General features: G+C 41.3%; 1 protein-coding gene across 1 annotated transcript in view; it reads left to right on the forward strand.

Annotated features, from left to right (window-relative positions):
• Window positions 1–23,227, forward strand: part of CCT5 (chaperonin containing TCP1 subunit 5) — a 192,954-nt gene that overhangs the window by 163,955 nt on the left and 5,772 nt on the right. The window contains exon 10 of the mRNA XM_089681042.1: window positions 16,392–16,572. Within this exon, the coding sequence (XP_089537168.1) occupies window positions 16,392–16,572 (181 nt within the window). The remainder of the gene's footprint in view (window positions 1–16,391; window positions 16,573–23,227) is intronic.

Genomic DNA, 23,227 nt, shown 5'->3' on the forward strand with positions numbered 1-23,227 from the left:
ACGTGTCTGGGTTTGGTGGTTGCCAAGAGTATGGTACTTGCCTGACTGCATTGTGCCAAGTGTAAACTTTGGAGGAGGGGGGATTATGGTTTTGGGTTGTTTTTCAGGGGTTGGGTTTGGCCCCTTAGTTCAAGTGAAGTTGTCAACATACCAAGACATTTTGGACAATTTCATGCTCCCAAGTTTGTAGGAACAGTTTGGGGATGGCCCCTTCCTGTTCCAGTATGACTGCACACCAGTGCACAAAGCTAGGTCCTTAAAGACACATGGATGAGCGAGTTTGAAGTGGAGGAACTTGACAGGCCTGCACAGAGTCCTGACTGCAACCTGACAGAACACTTTTGGGATGAATTAGAGTGGAGACTGCGAGCTAGGCCTTCTCATCAGTGCCGGACCTCACAAATGCGCTTCTGGAAGAATGGTCAAACATTCCCATAGACACATTCCTAAACCTTGTGGACAGCCTTCCCAGAAGAGTTGAATCTGTTTACAGCTGCGAAGGGTGGGCTAACTCAATATTGAATAAGTATAAATCAGCACATACAGTTGTGACCAAAATTATTCAACCCCCAATGCTGTAAAGGGGTTTAGGGACTATAGTGTACATTTGGAATTGTATTCAGAATCAAATCCTACAAGGACGTTGTAACTACCCAAATGCAACTAAAATGACATCAATTGTTTATGTAATACAGTAGTAAATGGTTCTTATGTGGTTTCTTCATTGCCACAATTATTCAACCCCTTAAAGACTACCACTCTGAAGAACAGAGGTTCATACAGGTGCTTTCCATCAGGTATTGAAAACACCTGTGGATGTCACCGAGCAGCAATCAAGCATAATAAGCACCAATTAGGCAGCTTTAAAATGACTGTGATACTCAGCTCCTTCTAGACATTTACTGGTGTGGTTACAAACATGGTGAAGGCAAGAGAATGGTCCAGGAAGACAAGAGAAGAGGTGATTTCTCTTCACAGGAAGGGCAATGGCTATAAGAAGATTGCAAAGATGTTAAACATACCAAGAGACACCTTAGGAAGCATCATTCGCAAATTCAAGGCAAAGGGCACTGTTGAAACGCTACCTGGTCGTGGCAGAAAGAAGATGCTGACTTCGACTGCTGTGCGCTACCTGAAGCGTAGAGTGGAGAGAAGTCCCCGTGTGACTGCTGAGGAACTGAGAAAAGATTTGTCAGATGTGGGTACAGAAGTTTCAGCCCAGACAATAAGACGCACACTGCGTAATGAAGGCCTCCGTGCCAGAACTCCCAGGCGTACCCCCTTGCTGTCTCCAAAGAATAAGAAGAGTCGACTGCAGTATGCCAAAAGCCATGTGGACAAACCACAAAAGTTGTGGGATAGTGTTCTGTGGACTGATGAAACAAAATTAGAACTGTTTGGGCCCATGGATCAACGCTATGTTTGGAGGAGGAAGAACAAGGCCTATGATGAAAAGAACACCTTGCCTACTGTGAAGCATGGTGGAGGGTCAATCATGCTTTGGGGCTGTTTTGCTTCTGCAGGTACAGGGAAGCTTCAGCGTGTGCAAGGTACCATGAATTCTCTTCAGTACCAGGAGATATTGGATGGAAACGTGATGCAGTCCGTCACACACCTGAGGCTTGGGAGACGTTGGACCTTTCAACAGGACAATGATCCCAAGCATACCTCCAAGTCCACTAGAGCATGGTTGCAGAGGAAAGGCTGGAACATTTTGGAGTGGCCATCGCAGTCACCAGACTTAAATCCGATTGAGAACCTCTGGTGGGACTTAAAGAAAGCAGTTGCAGTGCGCAAGCCTAAGAATGTGACTGAACTGGAGGCCTTTGCCCATGAAGAATGGGCGAAGATACCCGTAGATCGCTGCAAGACACTTGTGTCAAGCTATGCTTCACGTTTAAAAGCTGTTATAACTGTAAAAGGATGCTGTACTAAGTACTAAGATTGAATGTCACTTGGGGGTTGAATAAAACTGATAATGCTGTGAGCACAGAAAAGACATTTGTGGTTATTTCATTATAACTGTTATGTTATATTTGTCTGACCTACAAGTGCCTCTTTAATGTAAATGTAAGCAAGATGACTGAATGATCAAAAGCAATGTCAAACTGGCCAAAACACTCAATTTCAGTGGGGGTTGAATAATTTTGGTCACAACTGTATATATATATATATATAAAATCCTCAGAAATCCCTTAAAGTCATATCAATATCCTTCCCCTGAAGTACTAATAAAACATATATTCATTGACTTAAACTCAAAACCCACAATTATAGTGAAAAAATCAAGACCCAAAGATTACCCAAAAATAAAAAATATCAAATATATATAAAAGAACAAAAATAAAATAAAGTCCCAATATGCAAAGTGTCCAAATAATGTGTCCAAACAAAGATCAATTTCTTGATAGGAAGAAGCTTCCTACTCCACTGAAGAAGATGCAGATCAATCACAGGTGCTCTTCAAATACCTCAAAAAACAAAATCTCAACATAGTATATTACCTTTTAAATCCCAGAACTAAAGTGCCACACGTGTATCATGCAAAAAAAACACTCCAGTGTCACAGCACTCGTGAAAAAGAAAAAAAAATAAAAAATTTTAAATATCACTGCAAACTATATATAAAGTGCATAATTACCCTAAAACAAACAAATTCCAGCTTGTAATCAACCACATATGTACAGAGTGTCCTTAGATTGGTATCCTCTTGTTCCTCAGGACCTCACAAACAGACCAGGAATCAGTATGTGAATTATAATCATATATAAAATTTATTGTAGCCACTTACATATAAAAACGATAAGATCAGCAAGACAGCATCAAACTCCTCATGCCCAGTATACGATCCCCTTTCCGTGTGTAGAGGGTCTACACACTCGTCTCTTCCGGACTTTGTGAACAAGGATCCTTGTTGACAGTCCGGAAGAGATGAAACGCGTCCAGGGCACGTGACGTTCCAGGAAGTGCTGCGGCAGCCATTTTGGATTCTGGAATCCCTGTGTGTTGGAGGTCTGGAGAGTAACGGTGCACTTCAGGTGTCCCCCAGAGCTACAAAGTGATAGTGCTGGATAGGAGTAGCAAGGGGGAATTACCTGGTGATCGGGAGACCCTCTACACACGGAAAGGGGATCGTATACTGGGCATGAGGAGTTTGATGCTGTCTTGCTGATCTTATCGTTTTTATATGTAAGTGGCTACAATAAATTTTATATATGATTATAATTCACATACTGATTCCTGGTCTGTTTGTGAGGTCCTGAGGAACAAGAGGATACCAATCCAATCATGTGGTTGATTACAAGCTGGAATTTGTTTGTTTTAGGGTAATTATGCACTTTATATATAGTTTGCAGTGATATTTAAAAATTTTTTTTTTTTTCTTTTTCACGAGTGCTGTGACACTGGAGTGTTTTTTTTTTTTTTTTTGCATGATACACGTGTGGCACTTTAGTTCTGGGATTTAAAAGGTAATATACTATGTTGAGATTTTGTTTTTTGAGGTATTTGAAGAGCACCTGTGATTGATCTGCATCTTCTTCAGTGGAGTAGGAAGCGTCTTCCTATCAAGAAATTGATCTTTGTTTGGACACATTATTTGGACACTTTGCATATTGGGACTTTATTTTATTTTTGTTCTTTTATATATATTTGATATTTTTTATTTTTGGGTAATCTCTTTGGGTCTTGATTTTTTCACTATAATTGTGGGTTTTGGGTTTAAGTCAATGAATATATGTTCTAACTCAATATTGAACCCTACGGACGAAGTCTGGGATGCTATTAAAGTTCACATGCATGTAATGGCAGTCATTCCAATACTTTTGGCAACAGTGTATATTGTTACTATTATATATGATTTTTATATGGTATTGATATGTAAAAGGATGAATGGCGGTATAAGATCCCACTCTTCCTTTTTAGCACATGGTACCTAACGGGTAATTTAATTTTTTCTATATTATTTAGACTTTTGGGCGTTGATGGTGAGGTATAAATATTTCTCCTATATATAGGTTTTTTTTTTTGTTTTTTTTTAATGTAGCCTATAATGATACCTGTATTGGGAAGTTTAAAAACCTCCCATGGTATGGCGTTTTTTTTTTTTTTTTTAGGTGAGGGGTATAGAGGAGTACAGCGTTAGTCTGGATTTTAATATACAATTAAGTTTGTGCCCTTTAGATATTCTATTATGGGATATTCTAGTACAGTTGTGTTCAAAATAATAGTCAGACATCACTAACCTGATCAATCACTGTTTTTGGTAGAAATGATATTTCTACATGGCAAATAATTTACTAGCAGGTGTAGTAGAGTAATAGAAATCCAACAGACCCAACAGTCATGACATGAATGCTGCTGATTCTGTGTAATTGAATCACTAATTGAAAGGGGCATGTTCAAAATAATAGCAGTGTGGAGTTCTGTTAGTGAGGTCATTCATTCTTTGAAAAACAGGTGGCAATTATTGCCCTTATATAAGGAAGGAAGGCAGCAAATGTTGTACATGCTGGTTACAGTGCATTCCTCTCTGAAAATCTGGGGAAAATGGGTTGTTCCAGACATCGTTCAGAAGAACAGCGTACCTTGATTAAAACGTTGAGAGGGGAAAACATATAAAGAAGTGCAGAAACTGATAGGCTGCTCAGCTAAAATGATCGCAAATGCTTTAAAATGGCAATCAAAACCTGAAAGACGTGGAAGAAAGCGAGAAACTACCATTCGAATGGATAGAAGAATAGCCAAAATGGCAAGGACTCAGCCAACAATCAGCTCCAGGAAGATCAAAGAAGGTCTAAAGTTATCTGCGAGCACTGTTACAATTAGACGCCTATGTGAAGCCAAGCTATCTGCAAGAAGCCCCCGCAAAGTCCCACTGTTGAAAAAAAGACGTGCTGAAGACGTTACAATTTGCCAAAGAGCACATTGACTGGCCTAAAGAGAAATGGCGCAACATTTTGTGGACTGATGAAAGTAAGATTGTTCTTTTTGGGTCTAGTGGCCGGAGACAGTTTGTCAGACGACCCCCAAACACTGAATTCAAGCCACAGTACACTGTGAAGACAGTGAAGCATGGTTGCACAAGCATCATGATATGGGGATGTTTCTCATACTACGGTGTTGGGCCTATTTATCGCATATTAGGGATCATGAATCAGTTTGAATACATCAGAATACTTGAAGAGGTCATGCTGCCTTATGCTGAAGAGGAAATGCCCTTGAAATGGGTGTTCCAACAAGACCAAGACCCCAAAAACACCAGTAAATGTGCAACATCTTGGTTCCAGATCAACAAGATTGACGTTGTGGAGTGGCCAGCCCAATCCCCGGATCTTAATCCAATAGAAAACTTGTGGGGTGACATCACAAATGCAGTTTCTGAGGCAAAACCAAGAAATGAAGAAGAATTGTGGAATGTAGTCCAATCATCCTACGCTGGAATACCTGTTCACAGGTGCCAGAAGTTGGTTGACTGCATGCAACACAGATGTACAGCAGTTCTCAGAAACAGTGCTTATACAACTAAATATTAAGTGATTCAAAGGAAAGCAAAATCTTCAAACATTTTTCAGTTTATATAGTGAATGTTTGAGTTTGTTAAAAAAAAAAATAGCAGTGTTTTGTATTCTTCTTTACAGTCTAATATTCACTTTTCTTCAATTTTTTTAGAGCAACACAAATTTGATATAGTTTTCTTCATGTTTTGATTTGGAATAGAATGTGTAGTGTTCCCAATGCATTTGTGTGTATGGAAATAAAAGCTATTAGAAGGATTTTGAGCTTTATTCACTTTTTTCAACACACTTTTTTTTTTGGTCTCCAATATGGAGGCTTGGGGGTGGATGTGTATCTTCATTCCTAATGGTGATGTATTCTCCAATATGGATTCCCTGTAGGTCCTCTAGTGCAGTGGTCTCCTAACAGCAGCCCAGAAGCCAGATGTGGCCCTTTACTAGCCTTTATCTGGCCCTTGAGGCACTATTCCTTCCTGGGGTATAGTTCCTGCCACTGATACTGATGATGGGGCACTATTCCTCCCACTGACACCAACGATACGGCACTATTTCTTCTGGTTCTACTGTTCTTCCCAGTAATACTAAATATGGGCCACTATTCCTCCTCCTACTGACCTCTGATACTCTATAACTGACTACTAACCCTGAGGCAAAGTTTCATCTCCCTGTTACTGGGACCCTGGACATTTTTTACCCCCACTGGTCACAATTCAGCCCTCCTAAAGTCTGAAGGACAGTAAACTGGCCCTTTTTGTTTAGAAAGTTTGGAGACCCCTTCTCTAGTGGGTGATATTTGATATACAATAAAATGACGCCTGTTGCTTAGTGATGAGGGGCGGATATAAATGACACACTACTTCCTGGCTACATTCGTCTGAAGCAGTCATGATTGGATTACGAGAAACTTCAAGGGCATGTCCAGATGACGAGAAACTTCAAGGGCATTGCCGGATGACGTCATCGCGCAAACAGGACTGGAAGTCAGCCAGAGGTGTCTGAAGCCAAAATCCGGGCTTAAGGGGGAAATTGTCTGTTTTTAAAGAGGCAATCTATTCTGTGTGCACTGGATGTAATGCACTCAGTTTTGTTAGTGAGTTTTTAACCCTTTCAATAAACTATGGGAAGTTTATATGTTCTTTTTATTCTTTTGACTAAATTTATGGCGGAATGGTGGTTTCATGAGAGGATAAGGCACCGGCAAAGCTGCATGTGAAACAGAGCACTTTTAAAGGGCAAGGCGCATATTGACCTAGTGTAACCTATCAAAACCTGAGGTAAGCAGCCTGTTTGGAAGGTGGCAGAAGCACTTTGTATGGTGGTTATTCTTCCAAATATGTGCATCGGTGGATATTTTTTCATTTATATGGATTCTAATTTTTTTTCAATCACCTGTATTTTAATAAGTTTGTGGATGTCTTTTTATATGAGTTTTATGTAGTCACATGGTTTCATCTGATTTGTAGGGTTATTTGATTGCGTGGAGTTTTATTTATATATTTCTTTGGTGTGGGAACACATGACAGCTGCTGCAATGAACTTGGATTTTTTAATATTTTTTTCTTTACTTCACATTTTTTTGTGGTAGCATGGGAGTTTGATTTAGTTTATTTTGCCAGTGTATGTCCTTTCTGGCTTTAGCCCTCAGACCTTCTGAGCCCCAATGCACCCTTTCTTACCCCTTCCATGGCTGGAGCTTACCAGTTCCAGGGTTAAGCGTCTCATATGCACTCCCTTTCCTAGGTTTTGACTTTGCAGGTGACTTTATTGCCAAATTGTATTGGGAAAGACTGCAGTCCCCCTGTTCATAGTTTCTTGGCTGGTCCCTCTTCCTCTCTACCTATGGTATTTGGCGCTGTTTTTTTGTTTTTTTTCTTGCTCAGCCGCCTTCCTTAGCCCATGGATCTGAAGCAGCTTGGGCAGACAATTTCCTGATATCCTTACTAAGCAGATATTCCCTATGTTGATGCATTCTGTCCTTAAACTGGATTCCCCCTTACATCTTAATTCAGACAGGTTAGGTTAGTTCCCCTACGCTGATTGGTAAATTAGCTCCACCTTTTGGAAAAGCCTAATTCCCTACTTGTCTCTCATTCTATATATTCCTTGATCTGGTTCAGCCTACAGCATTTTGATTGTGACATTGTAGGTCCTTGTTAACCTTGCACAGTCACCCTTTCAACTGTAGTAGGCTCTTCCTCGTCACCTGCTGGGACTCTGCAGAATTTCAAAGCCATCCTGAGCCCTGTTTTTGGTTAATATTTTTTATATAAAATTAAGTAGCATACAAAAAGTATTTAAGAGAAATTGCTCATATTCTTGAAGAGTAGGTTGAATACAGTGTTACACAACATGATGCAACAAACAGGCCTGCGCAAAGCTGCATAAACCAGGAAACTTGTTATTTCATCAAAAATAAGCATTACTTTCCAGTTTCCACAGATTGAAAGTCAATTGAACTTAAGAGGTCAGTAACAAGATGAATTGGCGATCCGCGCATGCTCTGAAATTTGTCGTAGCCCCCTCCTGACATCACTTCCGGCCCATGTGTTCCACCGGCAGTCCCAGAAGAGCGACGGCCATCTCGGATCTGTACTCTCTGCTCCCCCTGCAGCTGCTGGCCGGCACAGCGCATGAGGGAAACAGTGACTCCTGTACTCCTACACAGGAGATTTCACTATAATGAGCCTTTATGCATCAATTATTTTGTGTTTTATTATAAACTGCTGGAATACTGTACTTAGAAGCACCTTTCTGTTTTTCTCCCGCTTTTAGTCTTGAAAAAGCTGCCTCGGCCCTTCCTAGTCTAATGTTGCATAGTGTTCCACATCCTCAGCATGTTTATGATCCGTCTGAGCAGAGGCACCCTATGACTTTCTCCTGAATGACAGATGTGGACCTCTTGGTCTCCAGGTGCAACAACATACTGGAAAGGTTTTTATCTGGGTGCAAGAATCTAGCAGAAGCAGAGTGCAGATATAATCCATAAAGTGCATAAATAAATTAAAATGTCTTTTTGTGCAATCTGCAGATGAACTCCTTAATCCCTCTTTCCAGGTGCCGTGTAGTCACAATATGCGCTCACCTTAATATTTGCCCAAATAAATTTAGGCAAATAAACTTTTAGTCCTTCCAGGACTGGTGGGTAATGCTCCTATATATAGTATTCCAGATGGAAGTGAAGGTCTGCTCAGATCCTCCTATGATCTCCTCTTACTCCATACAAGTAGCCACTCATGGATAGACATTTGGAAAATGTGTGAAAATCTCCTATTTCCCCTCCTGGGGACACCTCCTCCTCATATCCACCTTTCCTCAGTGTGGGATATATAAATCTTTTCTCATCAGCAGTTAGAGCAGTTTTTTGACGTCTATCAGTATCCAGCAGAGGACTGTTTAAAGCTTGTATGCGCAGTTATCTTCTTTGCCCTGCATTGGTTTAGACAGGGGCAGACTGACCATTTGGAAACTCGGGCACTGCCCGGGGCCAGTAGGGGACCCCATGAGATGCCCCTGGTACCTTTTTCATAGGCTTTTTTGAGTTTGGGCAAGGACACAGGGGCCCCACGATCCCCTATTGCCCGGGGGCCCCATGAGTTGTCAGTCCACCCCTGGGTCTAGATAAATTATGTACTCTGTACTAATTTAATATCCTGCTTTTCGATCGCTGGCTTTGACGGCATTGAAATCTAGGTTTTAAAGGACACCAGTCTGTGGTATTCAAGGCTAAAAATGAAAGCTCCCTCAATGTCTAGCATTCAATGCAGATGGCATACCTCACTTATTGAATCCAGAGAATTTTTAAAGACAAATTTCTTTATTATTTTGCATAAATTTAACAGACAGAGCATGAGAAGTATAAAGAACATGTACAAGTAAACAGAAAAGCATCAGAGATGTGGCTATGACCCATGTGGATGTGTGAAAATGATGCAGTAAAACTTCAAGAAGGAGGGATCAATAGCCCATATTACGGAGGTATAATATAATAAAGTATCGGGGGTATCCCCGGGTGAGATGTATAGAACAATATGAGAGAACTCCGTACAACCAAAAATGTAAACCTAAACTGAGAAAGAGAAGGGAGAAAGAAGGAAAAAAGCCAGTGGAAAGGATATCAAAAAAGGAGGAGAGAAGAGAGGGGATTGGGAGACTGGGATGGCAGAAAGCAACAGTAGGGTGGCTCCCATCTGAATCTCACCTAAGCGACCCCTCCGCCCGCATCACGGCACGGACCGCAGGGTCCAATCGGCAGATAAGCCAAAATGAAAATGAGTCGGGGGAGCAAGGCTTAACTCCACTAGAGCGCAACGGGAGAACGCATATCTCGGAGAGTTGCAGAGGAGGAGAAATGGAGCCAGACCAACCACCGCAACTTATGTTTATCATAGTTATCATTGGTAAATGCCAGAATTTTCTCCAAACGCATTAAGCACGGAGACCCACATCGGGACAGAGAATTTTTAAAGGATAAGTTCACATTTGAAAAAAACATGCAATTTGTTTTCGCTGGTAAAAAAGTGTATTTATTTTGCTAAGGAGCCAGCGGAGCATTGCACCTGCGATCAGCAGATCACTGGTGCGATCTCAGGCTCTGGCAGACTCCTGACTTACCTGAGAGCAAGAAAAATTCACAGGAAATGCAATGACGTGGCCGTCTGTTTTTAAATAGTGACAGTGGGTGCAAGGAGAAGATCTGTCACTGGGTGTGGGGGGGGGGGGGGGTCAGGGGTGCAGATGGTGGAACATATTACTTGTTCCACCCTAAAACCAGGTGGAGCATGTAATATGTTCCGAAGGTGAACTTAACCTTTAAGGATATGTTATTTAATGATGGTTGGAGTCCATCTTCAAAGCCTTGTTTTCCCTGTCAAGCCTTGCCTTGCAACCTGGCCAGTCATATTTTTCAGACTTTAGAAGAATTAACAAAACTGATGGCAAGGGATCTACCTTTACTCCACACTAATCCTTTACTGTATTTGTTGAGCATTTCATTCCAACAACCCTGCGCTAATGAATTGATTGGGTTAGTTGGATGTCTCGTCTTATTTCCCATACAAGTCTCCAGTCAGTGAACATGCAGTGTCTCCCATCTCTGCAGAACTTTGGCTGGTCTGTAAATGTTTGCTGCAAATGTCCTACAATAGTAAACCTCTCTTCTGAGGTGCCTTGGACATGCTCATTGAGGATTATTGGAGGTAAGAGTGCCCATCTATCCCAGCAAAAGAAGCCCAGGCCTCAAGCTGATAATAGCTCCTCCTCTGAGGCAAAGTTTCTTTTGTTTATAGGCAAAACCTAAACCAGGAGCCTGTTTGCACCCTGAGTCCCTAAACCCCAAACCTGCAGATTAATCCTCTGTGAAGGAAACACTTTTTAAAGTGGGAAATGTCTGTTCGCCTTTCTGGGGACATATGGACAGGCAGCATCTCAAAAGCTGGATACTAGAGATGGCTTCAGTGGGTTACAAGCTAGAGTTCTACTTCCAAACCCCTCCCCACTTGTGTTTTTCAACTATCCCTTGTCACCACTTAGATAAATGGACCTCCATGTAGCCCTTGTGGCTCTTCTGGAGCAGAGGGCAATTGCCCTAGTTCTTTTTTTCGGAAAGATTTCCAGGTTTGTTTGTTTTTTTTTATTTTGTTCTTTTCCCAACCTTTTCACCATTCCAAAACTAAAAGAGATTTTGAATCTCAATGCCCTAAATTCCTTTGCTTGGTTCTGGAGAGTCTGTATTCAATCCATCAGGTCTGTCAGCCTGCCTTCATCAAGGAGACATTTTGACCTCCCTGGACATCAAGGACTATTTTAAACACTTCTGGTTCATGGTCTTGCTGTTCAATCTGTATCTGTCATCCACACCTGTGTAATCGCAAAGTTTATAACCCTTGTGCTTTCCTTATGCTCCCAAAACATCCCCATTGGGGGATATCTGGACAACTTAAATGTTGAGGTTTTGACCTCTGGCAGGTTATTTATGGAAGATCACAGCTATAATCAGTCTTCAGCGCAGGGGAAGAGTCCTGAGCATTCTGCCACTGCAGGAGATTTGTTCAACTGAGAAAACCCAGTTTACAAGCAACACATCCCTTCAGCAATGGACCAACCACCTGTATCCTGTTCATTTTTAATTGGATGGTGGCATGTGTCCTCCATCAGGGAGGATCAAATAGTCTTGCTGCACAAAGTAGAGTTCATGCTGTCTCTCCACCCTGTATATTCCTGTCATGGAAAATTGGCAGGTGGGTTTTCTCAGCCAATGGTGTCTAGAGCCAGGAGAGTGGTCTTTGATCCCGGAAATGTTTCAGAATCTGTTATTGCTGGGGAACAACAGACATGGAGTTTACTTCAATAACAGCCAGAACAGGTTTGTCTTCAGATATTGGGATGAATCTGCTAGTTTTAATTATTCTGACCTATGTCTTTCCTTTCTAGAAAGTGCTCCATCTGCTTCACAGAATTAAGGTGAAGGGCATTCCTGGTGGTTCTCATAGCCTCGGATTGGCACAGGAAAGTATGGTACACCAACTTGGCAAGGTTGCTCTCACACATAGCACAGGCCTTGGCCAAAGCTGTGAGTACTTTCTTGGTGCTTTTGGAATAAGGCCTCAGTTTTCCAAGTCTGTAAGGTTGCCATGTGCTATTATTTTTTTTTTTTAAAATGCTTTAAGTTCTAGCAAGAATGCCAAACTGGCAGCTCTCCAGCTGTTGTGAAACTGCAAGTACCATCATGTCAAATCTTTGGGCATTGTGCTTGTAGCTGTCAGTCTTGCAATGCCTCATGGGACTTGTAGTTTGGCAACAGCTGGAGGGACGCCAGTTTGATACCCATGTTCTATCAGATGGATGTCCCTGTCTTCAGTTATGCCAGCTTTGGAGGCAAACCGATACAGGAAATGCTTAATCCATCTCCCTTCAGTGAGTACCCTGCAGGGGAAGACCCTTATGGCTATCATGTCTGATTTGTCTATCACCACTACTGGAGTTAGCAGAGACTAGCAGCCACACATGCTTCTTTGCCTCTCTTCCCTTGGCTATATTGCCAGAATTGCCTAACTTTTTTTTCTATGGTAGAAGATTGATGAGGGGGTGCAGATCACCTAGCAAAGGTGCTGGATCTAGACTATTATGCTGTGGCAAAATGATTTACTACTTGTACCTTGATTCACTTATACAGTCAGGTCCATAAATATTGGGACATCGACACAATTTTAACATTTTTGGCTCTATACCCCACCACAATGGATTTGAAATGAAACGAACAAGATGTGCTTTAACTGCAGACTGTCAGCTTTAATTTGAGGGTATTTACATCCAAATCAGGTGAACAGTGTAGGAATTACAACAGTTTGCATATGTGCCTCCCACTTTTAAAGGGACCAAAAGTAATGGGACAGAATAATAATCATAAATCAAACTCTCACTTTTTAATACTTGGTTGCAAATCCTTTGCAGTCAATTACAGCCTGAAGTCTGGAACGCATAGACATCACCAGATGCTGGGTTTCATCCCTGGTGATGCTCTGCCAGACCACTACTGCAACTGTCTTCAGTTCCTGTTTGTTCTTGGGGCATTTCCCTTCAGTTTTGTCTTCAGCAAGTGAAATGCATGCTCAATTGGTTTCAGGTCAGGTGATTGACTTGGCCATTGCATAACATTCCACTTCTTTCCCTTAAAAAACTCTTTGGTTGCTTTTGCAGTATGCATTGGGTCATTGTCCATCTGCACTGTGAAGCGGCGTCCAATGAGTTGTGAAGCATTTGGCTGAATATGAGCAGATAATAATGCCCGAAACACTTCAGAATTCATCCTGCTGCTTTTGTCAGCAGTCACATCATCAATAAATACAAGAGAACCAGTTCCATTGGCAGCCATACATGCCCACGCCATGACACTACCACCACCATGTTTCACTGATGAGGTGGTATGCTTAGAATCATGAGCAGTTCCTTTCCTTCTCTATACTCTTCTCTTCCCATCACTCTGGTACAAGTTGACCTTGGTCTCATCTGTCCATAGGATGTTGTTCCAGAACTGTGAAGGCTTTTTTAGATGTCGTTTGGCAAACTCTAATCTGGCCTTCCTGTTTTTTAGGCTCACCAATGGTTTACATCTTGTGGTGAACCCTCTGTATTCACTCTGGTGAAGTCTTCTCTTGATTGTTGACTTTGACACACATACACCTACCTCCTGGAGAGTGTTCTTGATCTGGCCAACTGTTGTGAAGGGTGTTTTCTTCACCAGGGAAAGAAGTCTTCGGTCATCCACCACAGTTGTTTTCCGTGGTCTTCCGGGTTTTTTGGTGTTGCTGAGCTCACCGGTGCGTTCTTTCTTTTTAAGAATGTTCCAAACAGTTGTTTTGGCCACGCCTAATGTTTTTGCTATCTCTCTGATGGGTTTGTTTTGTTTTTTCAGCCTAATGATGGCTTGCTTCACTGAGAGTGACAGCTCTTTGGATCTCATCTTGAGAGTTGACAGCAACAGATTCCAAATGCAAATAGCACACTTGGAATGAACGCTGGACCTTTTATCTGCTCGTTGTAATTGGGATAATAAGGGAATAACACACACCTGGCCATGGAACAGCTGAGAAGCCAATTGTCCCATTATTTTTGGTCCCTTAACAAGTGGGAGGCACATATACAAACTGTTGTAATTCCTACACCGTTCACCTGATTTGGATGTAAATACCCTCAAATTAAAGCTGACAGTCTGCAGTTAAAGCACATCTTGTTCGTTTCATTTCAAATCCATTGTGGTGGTGTATAGAGCCAAAAATGTTAGAATTGTGTTGATGTCCCAATATTTATGGACCTGACTGTAGATGATTGAGACCTATTGCTGACCAGGGATGTTTGTAATCCCCTTGTAGTTTTCCTTTGTTTGTGATGAACATTTACCTGCATGATGCCAATTTCTGCCATTTTTTTTTTTCATGACCTTGCATTTGAGACATGTTTTTTTTTATTCTTCCCGAGTTTGAATAATGCGCAACTTTGAAAATGATGGCCTTTACCTTTTTCATGTCCATGCTGCTTTAGGGGGGATAACTCGCTTGATGATTGTTCCAGCTGATATTGTACTCTGTATCTCCAAATAGCAACTGGGTTCCATCGTGTTCTTTTCACATGTACTCCTGAGGAAGATCATTTGAAACTCGAATGGATTTTTCTTTGAAATCATTACATCTATGTGAACCCTAAAGGCAGACATATTTTTAATGTATTTTTAGAGTCTTATTCTTTTAATGTTGTTTAAACAATAAAAATGTCTGCTTTTATTTCAATGGTTTTGCTTTTCTCTATATGTTCCTCAAAATGTCCATGGCTATGTATCAGTCCTGTGTGTGTGTGTGTGTGTGTTGCTTTATAAGGATGAGGGTATATAGCACACAGTATCTTATGCATTCTGTGTTTAACATGGCTAATGATGCGATGCACCATAATCCTAGAAGCTCAGCTACACCCTTCTAGGGTTCTTTCCGGCACCTTTATTATCTGCTTGTCAAGGTTCTTCCTGACACCCCTCTCCAGCATGACATTTTTTGTTTGATCTATGCAATGATCAACCTTTCCTTGCTCTCATAGGCACCCTTGTGAGAATACTTCATATTGGTTGTCTTTCATACATTTCTGATGTCAATTCCTTTTAGCTCCTTGGTTCTAATCTCGTCGATTTTGGGGGATTCTTTTCACTACTCGGACCTTCTGCTACTCAGCGCTGCCATGGAATGTTCCCCCCCCCCCCCTGGCCATTAGCCCTCTGACTTTTTCAAGTTTAGGTGCACCCTTCTCTATACACACACAGTTTGGTAATAAAGAGATAATTTTGAAAACCACATGGCCTTCCATGTGGTTTTCAAAATTATCTATTACCAAAACTAGCCAGCCTTACCCTCTTAAGATCTTGATATTGCTACAGAATGACCCATTTATCAACTTTTGTCAAGAAGGTCTTAAGGTTGATTTTCTTACCCACCTGTGCTCAGTATAAGCTTCGACGCTTGCCTAGTTTGCAGCTTCTCTGCAGCTTTTGGCTGCTTACTAGCCTTGCTGAGGGTTTCTTAGATATTCCTGCTTCCCCGATGTTTGCAGATAAATGCATCCCAACCTTTTCAGTTGCCAGGTGGTTGTTCAGCCACTGCTGTTTGGCTGTGATGTACTTCTACTGTTGACAGTGTGTAGGGTTAGTTGACCCTTTTGGTTGTTACCTATGAGTAATTTGTTGCCTACCCATCAATTATTGCTTCATATCCCATGATCCAAAAAATCTCTTCCTGTGTACTGTACGATAAACATAAGAGGAATTTTGAAATACCTGTAAATTCCATATCTTGGAATACGGTACAGGACACAGGTCCCCCACCTCTTATCTGTGATCTCTGTTGCTTGCTCAGAAAACTTGAGTGGGTGATAACACATGACCTATAAATTGTTTCCTGTGTCCTGTCTTGTACTCCAACCTATAGAATTTATAAATATAAGAGGATTTCTTCCTTGTACTTGCCACAAAATCCTTTTTCTCAAAGTTTGAGGGACTTGTGCTTATGGCCATTACGCCTTGGTTTGGCTTACTTCATACTGAAGCAGGTTGGTCATGGGATTGGTTAAACCCTGTAGGGCTGGCACAGTTTTATTTTCCAGTGTCCAATCCTTCTGTAAGATTTTTTTTTTTTTGTTTTGTTTTCTAATCTTGATAAAATTTATATAAAACTATATATTGCCTTTTACATTGAATCAAAGTTTTGTGTGGTGTAATTTGAATTCTTACAAAACTGATACTCGTACCTCATGCATGCCTTTGTTTTTAATTTACTGTAGTTATAGACCTGTTTTCTGTGTAATTTAATGGAAGTATTCATGATCCCCCCTTCTGTTTAGTGTCCATCCTTGGAACAGTATGCAATGCGTGCTTTTGCTGATGCTCTTGAAACAATTCCTATGTCGCTTGCTGAAAACAGTGGTCTGAGTCCTATACAAACCATGACTGAAATACGAGCTAAACAATTAAAAGAAAAAAACTCTGCACTTGGGATTGACTGTCTGCATAAGGGCACTAATGGTAAGTTGCTTCCTCTTATAGCTTACTTTCATTCTCATTTGAAGCTTGATTTATCAATTTATTGGTGTGCATTGTGATTTAAGTGGATAGATTACAATGAATATACTGTGCATTCATAAAGTATTCTCAGACCCCTTCACTTTTTTTCAATTTTGTTATGTTGCAGCCTGATACTACTGTTTTAAATTATTTTCTCATTAATCAGTACCCCATAATGACAAAGTGAAAACAGAATTTTAGAAATGTTTGCACATTTATGAAAAAGGAAAAACAAATATCACATTGGTATAAGCATGCAGACCCTTTGCAACAGCACTTTATTTTAGCTCAAGTGCCAAGAGATCAATCTCTTGATTATTGCTGAGATGTTTCTACACCTTGATTGGAGTCTACTCATGCTAAATTAAATTTAATTGGACATGATTTGGAAAGGGCCACACCTTTCTAAATAAAAGGCCTCACAGCTGAAAATGCATACTGTATCAGAGTAAAAGCCACAAGGTCAAAGGAACTGCCTGGAGAGCTCAGAGATAGGATTATTGCAAGGCATACGGGGAAGGCTACAAAAAAATTCTGCTGCACTGAGTGTTACCAAGAGCACAGTGGCCTCCATAATTCTCAAAGTTTAGCACAACCAGGACTCAAGAGTTGGTTGCTTAGCTAAATTGAGCAATTGGAGGGTACGGGCCTCAATAAGAGGTGGCCAAGAACCTGTTGGTCACTCTGAGCTTCAGAGATCCTGTGTGAGATGGGACAAAGTTCCAGAAGGACAACCATCACTGCAGCCGTCCACCGATCTTGGCTTTATGGCAGAGTTGCTAAACACATTATGTGCAAAACACATGAAAACACACTTGCGTTTGCAGTTTGGCGACCGACTCTTGGAGGAGACCTGGTCATCCCAAACTTTCCATTTTGAGAATTATGGAGGCCATTGTGCCCTTGGGAACCTTCAGTTATTTTATTTATTTATATATATATATATATATATATATATATATATATATATTGTTGTTTTTATTATTATTTTTTTTTTTTTTTTGCAGCATTCCCCAGATCTGTGCCTTGCAATAATTGTGTCTGAGCCCTGCAGGCAGTTCCTTTTGACCTCATAGCTTTTGCTCTAATACAGTATGCATGGTCAGCTGTGATGTCTTTTATAGAGGTGTGTGCTTTTCCAAATCATCAAATCATGTCCAGTGCGCAGGCAACCTTTTGAGAGGAACAACATGAAAGATGAAATATCTGGGTCCGGTGGCCTTTTTTTTTTTTTTTTTTTTTTATTTAAGAAATTAACTAGCAACATGACTGAATCACTGCATACCTTCACCTTTTATTTGGAAAATAAATTATTTTGACCCTCGGTTATGGTAGGTTCAATATGCTTTTAGATTATAGCAATGTTTTAGTATTCAAATCTTTCTCCGATACATGTGCGAATGTAGTGTAAATCACTGACCACAATCAAACAAAAAAAGGATGTTTCGCCCCTATAAAGGTACTATTAATATAGCTGAATTTAAATGCTCAACAGGTTGCACAGAGTAGCCTGCTTGCACATTTTGTCAGAAGTGTATGGAGGGAGAGCATTAGTTTTTGTTTTTGCAAAATCTTTTTATTTTTTTCTTTTTCAATTGAAGTTTCGATGTGCAATGAACATCAATTAAAACATTGAAAAATACAAACTGATACCATGTTTTGAAAAAGTATTCATACCCTTAAAATTTACCACATTTTGTCGTGCTACAACCAAAAACATGGAAGGAAAATGATGAATGGTTTTCAAAATTTTTTACAAATAAATATCTGAAAAGTGTGGCATGCATTTGTATTCAGCCCCCTTTACTCTGATACTCCTAACTAAAATCTATTGAAACCAATTGCCTTCAGAAGTCACCAAATTAGTAGAGTTCACCTGTGTGTAATTTAATCCCAGTATAAATCCAGCTGTTCTGTGAAGCCCTCAGAGGTTTGTTAGTGAACAAACTGCATCATGAAGGCCAAGGAACACCAGACAGGTCCGGGATAAAGTTGTGGTGACGTTTAAAGCAGGGTTAAGTTATAATAAAAAAAATCCCAAGCTTTGAACATCTCATGGAGCACTTTTCAATCCATCATCTGAAAATGGAAAGAGTATGGCACAGCTGCAAACCTACCAAGACATGGCCGTCCATCTAAACTGATATGCCGGGCAGGGAGAGCATTAATCGGAGAAGCAGCCAAGAGGCCCATGGTAACTCTGGAGGAGCTTCAGAGATCCACAGCTCAGGTGGGAGATTCTGTCCACAGGACAGCTTATTAGTCATGCACTCCACAAATCTGGCTTTTATGGAAGAGTGGCAAGAAGAAAGCCATTGTTGAAAGAAAGCAAGACCTGTTTGCGAGAAGCTATGTGGGGGGATCACCGCACACATGTGAAAGAAGGTGCTCTAGTTAGATGAAACAAAAATTTAACTTTTTGGCCCAAAAGCAAAATGCAGCGTGGCGAAAAACTAACGCTGCAAATCACCCATTGATGTTCAGTGTTAGATTTTCGCCACACATTTCGTGTTTAACACACGTGTGTTCAACACCATCACCACCGTGAAATGTGGTGGCAGCATCATGTTGTGGGGATGCTTTTTCAGCAGGGACAGGGAAGCTGGTAAGAGTTTATGGGAAGGTGGATGGAGCCAAATACAGGGAAAGACTTGAGACTGGGACGGAAGTTCACCTTCCAGCAGGACAGCGACCCTAAACATGCAGCCAGAGCTACAATAGAAAGGTTTAGATCAAAGCATATTCATGTGTTAGAATGGCCCAGTCAAAGTCCAGACCTAATCCATTTTAGAATCTGTGGCAAGACTTGAACATTGCTGATCTGACAAATCTTGAGTTATTTTGCAAAGAACAATGGATAAACATTTCACTCTCTAGATGTGCAGTGCTGGTAGAGACCTCTCCAAAAAGACCTGCACCTGTAATTGAAGCGAAAGGTGGTTCTACAGAGTATTGACTCGGGGCTGAATACAAATGCACGCCGCACTTTTCCGTATTTGTTTGTAAAAAATTTGGAAACAATTTTCCTTTCACTTCACAATTTTTGCCACTTTGTGTTGGCCTGTCACATAATATCCCAATAAAATACATTTACGTTTTTGGTTGTAACATGACATGTGGAAATATTTCAAGGGCTATGAATACTTTTTCAAGGCACTTTAAAGTAGGTAATCCTGCCAAAAAAAAAGAAATCCATCCCAGAGGGCCCATAGATCCCAATTGCGTGTATGTCGTCCTCTCTTGGCTTAATGTCCAACATAGTCTTTATTTTAAGTGCTGCATTTTTCCTTCAGTGTCCCTTTTTAACCAGTTCCCCCGCTGCCCAATATTAGAACTACAGCTGCAGGGCTACACAAAATCACGTGTATATATATATATATAAGTGATTTTGCATTTCCGCCCTTCCCGCTCCGCCATCGACGGCTACAGCTGTCGATCACCGGGTCCCTTCCGGAGATTCCCTTATAGACCCGGTGATCGCTGAGGAACAGTGAAACGGGAGAGGTCTGTGTGTAAACACAGATCTCTCCACTGTCAGCACTGACATGCTGCTTTGTATTGGTCTGCATAGCAGAACAGTACAAAGCAGCATGTTTCCCTAGTAAAGCACACAGTAAAACAGCACACGGTTAACTTTGATCGCCCCAGATCCTAACACCTTCCTGCCCAGTGTCATTAGTACAGTGTGTAACGGAACGGACCCACACTGCGTTTGAGTACTTCCATTAGAATACCGCTTCCCCGTCTGAACACCGACAACAGACACCACTGCCGACCATACAAGACTAGGCGACACTAGTCTGAACATGGAACTGTTTATTTTAAACTCAAACAGGCTTTTTATACAATATACACTGATACTGATCACATGATCATATGCAAACGCAGCTATATGCAGAAATAGACTTAACATTCTAAACCTTAAGTTAATTAGGTTAGCTAGCTGGGTGATCAAAGTAAAAGGTGAATGGGAATTCACACCTAGGCAATGGTTTGATGAATTGGGATCTCACTACAGAGCAGATGGTCCGGCTCCTACACTGGAGTAACGGAGAGGCCAGCGTTATCAGCTCTTTCAATTCACATGGCTAGTTCAGAATCAACAACCGGGAATAGTCTTCATAAGGCTGATAAATATTACTGTCCCATCTGAAGTAATTCCAGCTGCATTCTCAGCATCCATTAGTCACCCTGTGCCCCTAAGAGGCACAGGGGTGACTTGCACATAAGGATATGGGGAGCTGAGACGGGTCTCCCAACCTCTGCAACGTAATCTGGGTTTCTGCTGACGCTCACAAGGTCTAGACCCTTCGAGTGAAAAGTGATTCTATGCCCCTGGCACAGTCAACTCTTTCAACTTGTTGGCCAAGGAGAATGAGCTTCACTAACCAAGAGACAATAATCTTATTGTAAGCTGTGAAATCATTACACGATCCACCTAGAATGACAAACAAGTACTTGTCATTTGTAGATAAAACTTGGCCCACATATGATGGGCTAACTTCTTGGGTACTCCCCAAGAGGGATGTAGGAAGGACAACTTTTTGTGTGATATGGACTCTCACTAGTGATATGGACTCTGAAGACCACTTAGGCACGATTTTGAGCATCAGGCTAAGTAACACCTAGTCTAGGATGAATGTAGGAAAGGGTTCTTTAAACCCCAGGGCTGCTAATAGGGACACTTCTGGTTTATGCAATTGCCATCAGGAAAGCCGTTTTCATCGAGAGGTACCACAGCGGACCACTATGAAGGCATCTGATGCAAACAAGTCCAACACCAATGGGAGATCCCACTTCACAAACCACAATCTCTTAGGTAGGTTTCAACCAAGTTGCAGCTTGAACAGTATAACTGAGTGTTGGACTGAGAAATGGGCCCACATTTCAGCTATCTCTGCCTTCACCAGCATACAGTGGGCACACTGTATGCCGGTGAAGGCAGAGATAGCTGAAATGTGGGCCCATAGCATACTTATGCATAAACCTAAATCAAGCTCTGCTTGCAGAAATGTCAGAATGTGACAGACTTTTGAAAAGCCCAGTGTAAAACCCTTGAGCAGCAGCAATCCTGTGAATTTGTCATATTCTACTATAGGCACTGTTAGTGCGGTGGTTCTTTGCTTTCATAAGAGTAGCCACAACCCCTTACAGGGCACACGAGAACTTTTAGCCTTTTTCTCTCAAGACCCAAGCCATGAGCTTGAATCTGTGAGGTGTTGGATGAATGGGACTTTGGGGAAGATCTGATCTTACCGCCAGAGGGCGTGGATCCTTGACACTCATTAGGAGGGGCAGAGGGTACCAGCAGTGATGCCAGTCAGTGCCGTCTATCAGTACCCATCATCAGTGTCACCTATCAGTGCCGCCTATCAGTGCTGCATATTAGTGCCGCCTATCCGTGCCACCTCATTAGTACTGCCTATCAGTGCCCTTTAGTGCTGCCTATCAGTGCCCATCAGTGCCGCCTATCAGTGCCCATCAGTGCTGCCTCATCAACGTACATCAGTGAAGGAGAAAAAATACCTGTTTGAAAAATTTTATAATAGAAACAAAAACTTTTTTTTTTTTCAAATTTTTTGCACTGTTTTTATTTATAGCGCAAAAAGTAAAGTGCCCAGCGGCGATTAAATACCACCAAAAGAAAGCTCTATTTTTGAGAAAAAAATTATCAAAATTTCATATGGGTACAATGTTGCATGACCGCGCAATTGTCAATCAAAGTGCGGCAGCGCTGAAAGCTGAAAATTGGCCTGGTAAATAAGGGGGTATACAGTCAGGTCCATAAATATTGGGACATCAACACAATTATAAAATTTTTGGCTCTATACACCACCACAATGGATTTGAAATGAAATGAACAAGATGTGCTTTAACTGCAGACTGTCAGCTTTAATTTGAGGGTATTTACATCCAAATCAGGTGAACGGTGTAGGAATTACAACAGTTTGCATATGTGCCTCCCACTTGTTAAGGGACCAAAAGTAATGGGACATTTGGCTTCTCAGCTGTTCCATGGCCAGGTGTGTGTTATTCCCTCATTATCCCAATTACAATGAGCAGATAAAAGGTCCAGAGTTCATGTCAAGTGTGCTATTTGCATTTGGAATCTGTTGCTGTCAACTCTCAAGATGAGAGCCAAAGAGCTGTCACTATCAGTGAAGCAAGCCATCATTAGGCTGAAAAAACAAAACAAACCCATCAGAGAGATAGCAAAAACATTAGGCGTAGCCAAAACAACTGTTTGGAACATTCTTAAAAAGAAGGAACGCACTGGTGAGCTCAGCAACACCAAAAGACCCGGAAGACCACGGAAAACAACTGTGGTGGATGACCGAAGAATTCTTTCCCTGGTGAAGAAAACACCCTTCACAACAGTTGGCCAGATCAAAAACACTCTCCAGGAGGTAGGTGTATGTGTGTCAAAATCAACAATCAAGAGAAGACTTCACCAGAGTGAATACAGAGGGTTCACCACAAGATGTAAACCATTGGTGAGCCTCAACAACAGGAAGGCCAGATTAGAGTTTGCCAAACGACATGTAAAAAAGCCTTCACAGTTCTGGAACAACATCCTATGGACAGATGAGACCAAGATCAACTTGTACCAGAGTGA

This window comes from Staurois parvus, unplaced genomic scaffold (assembly GCF_062004578.1).
Source record: "Staurois parvus isolate SC_StPar_1 unplaced genomic scaffold, SC_StPar_1.0 ptg000257l, whole genome shotgun sequence".
Lineage (NCBI taxonomy): Eukaryota > Metazoa > Chordata > Amphibia > Anura > Ranidae > Staurois > Staurois parvus.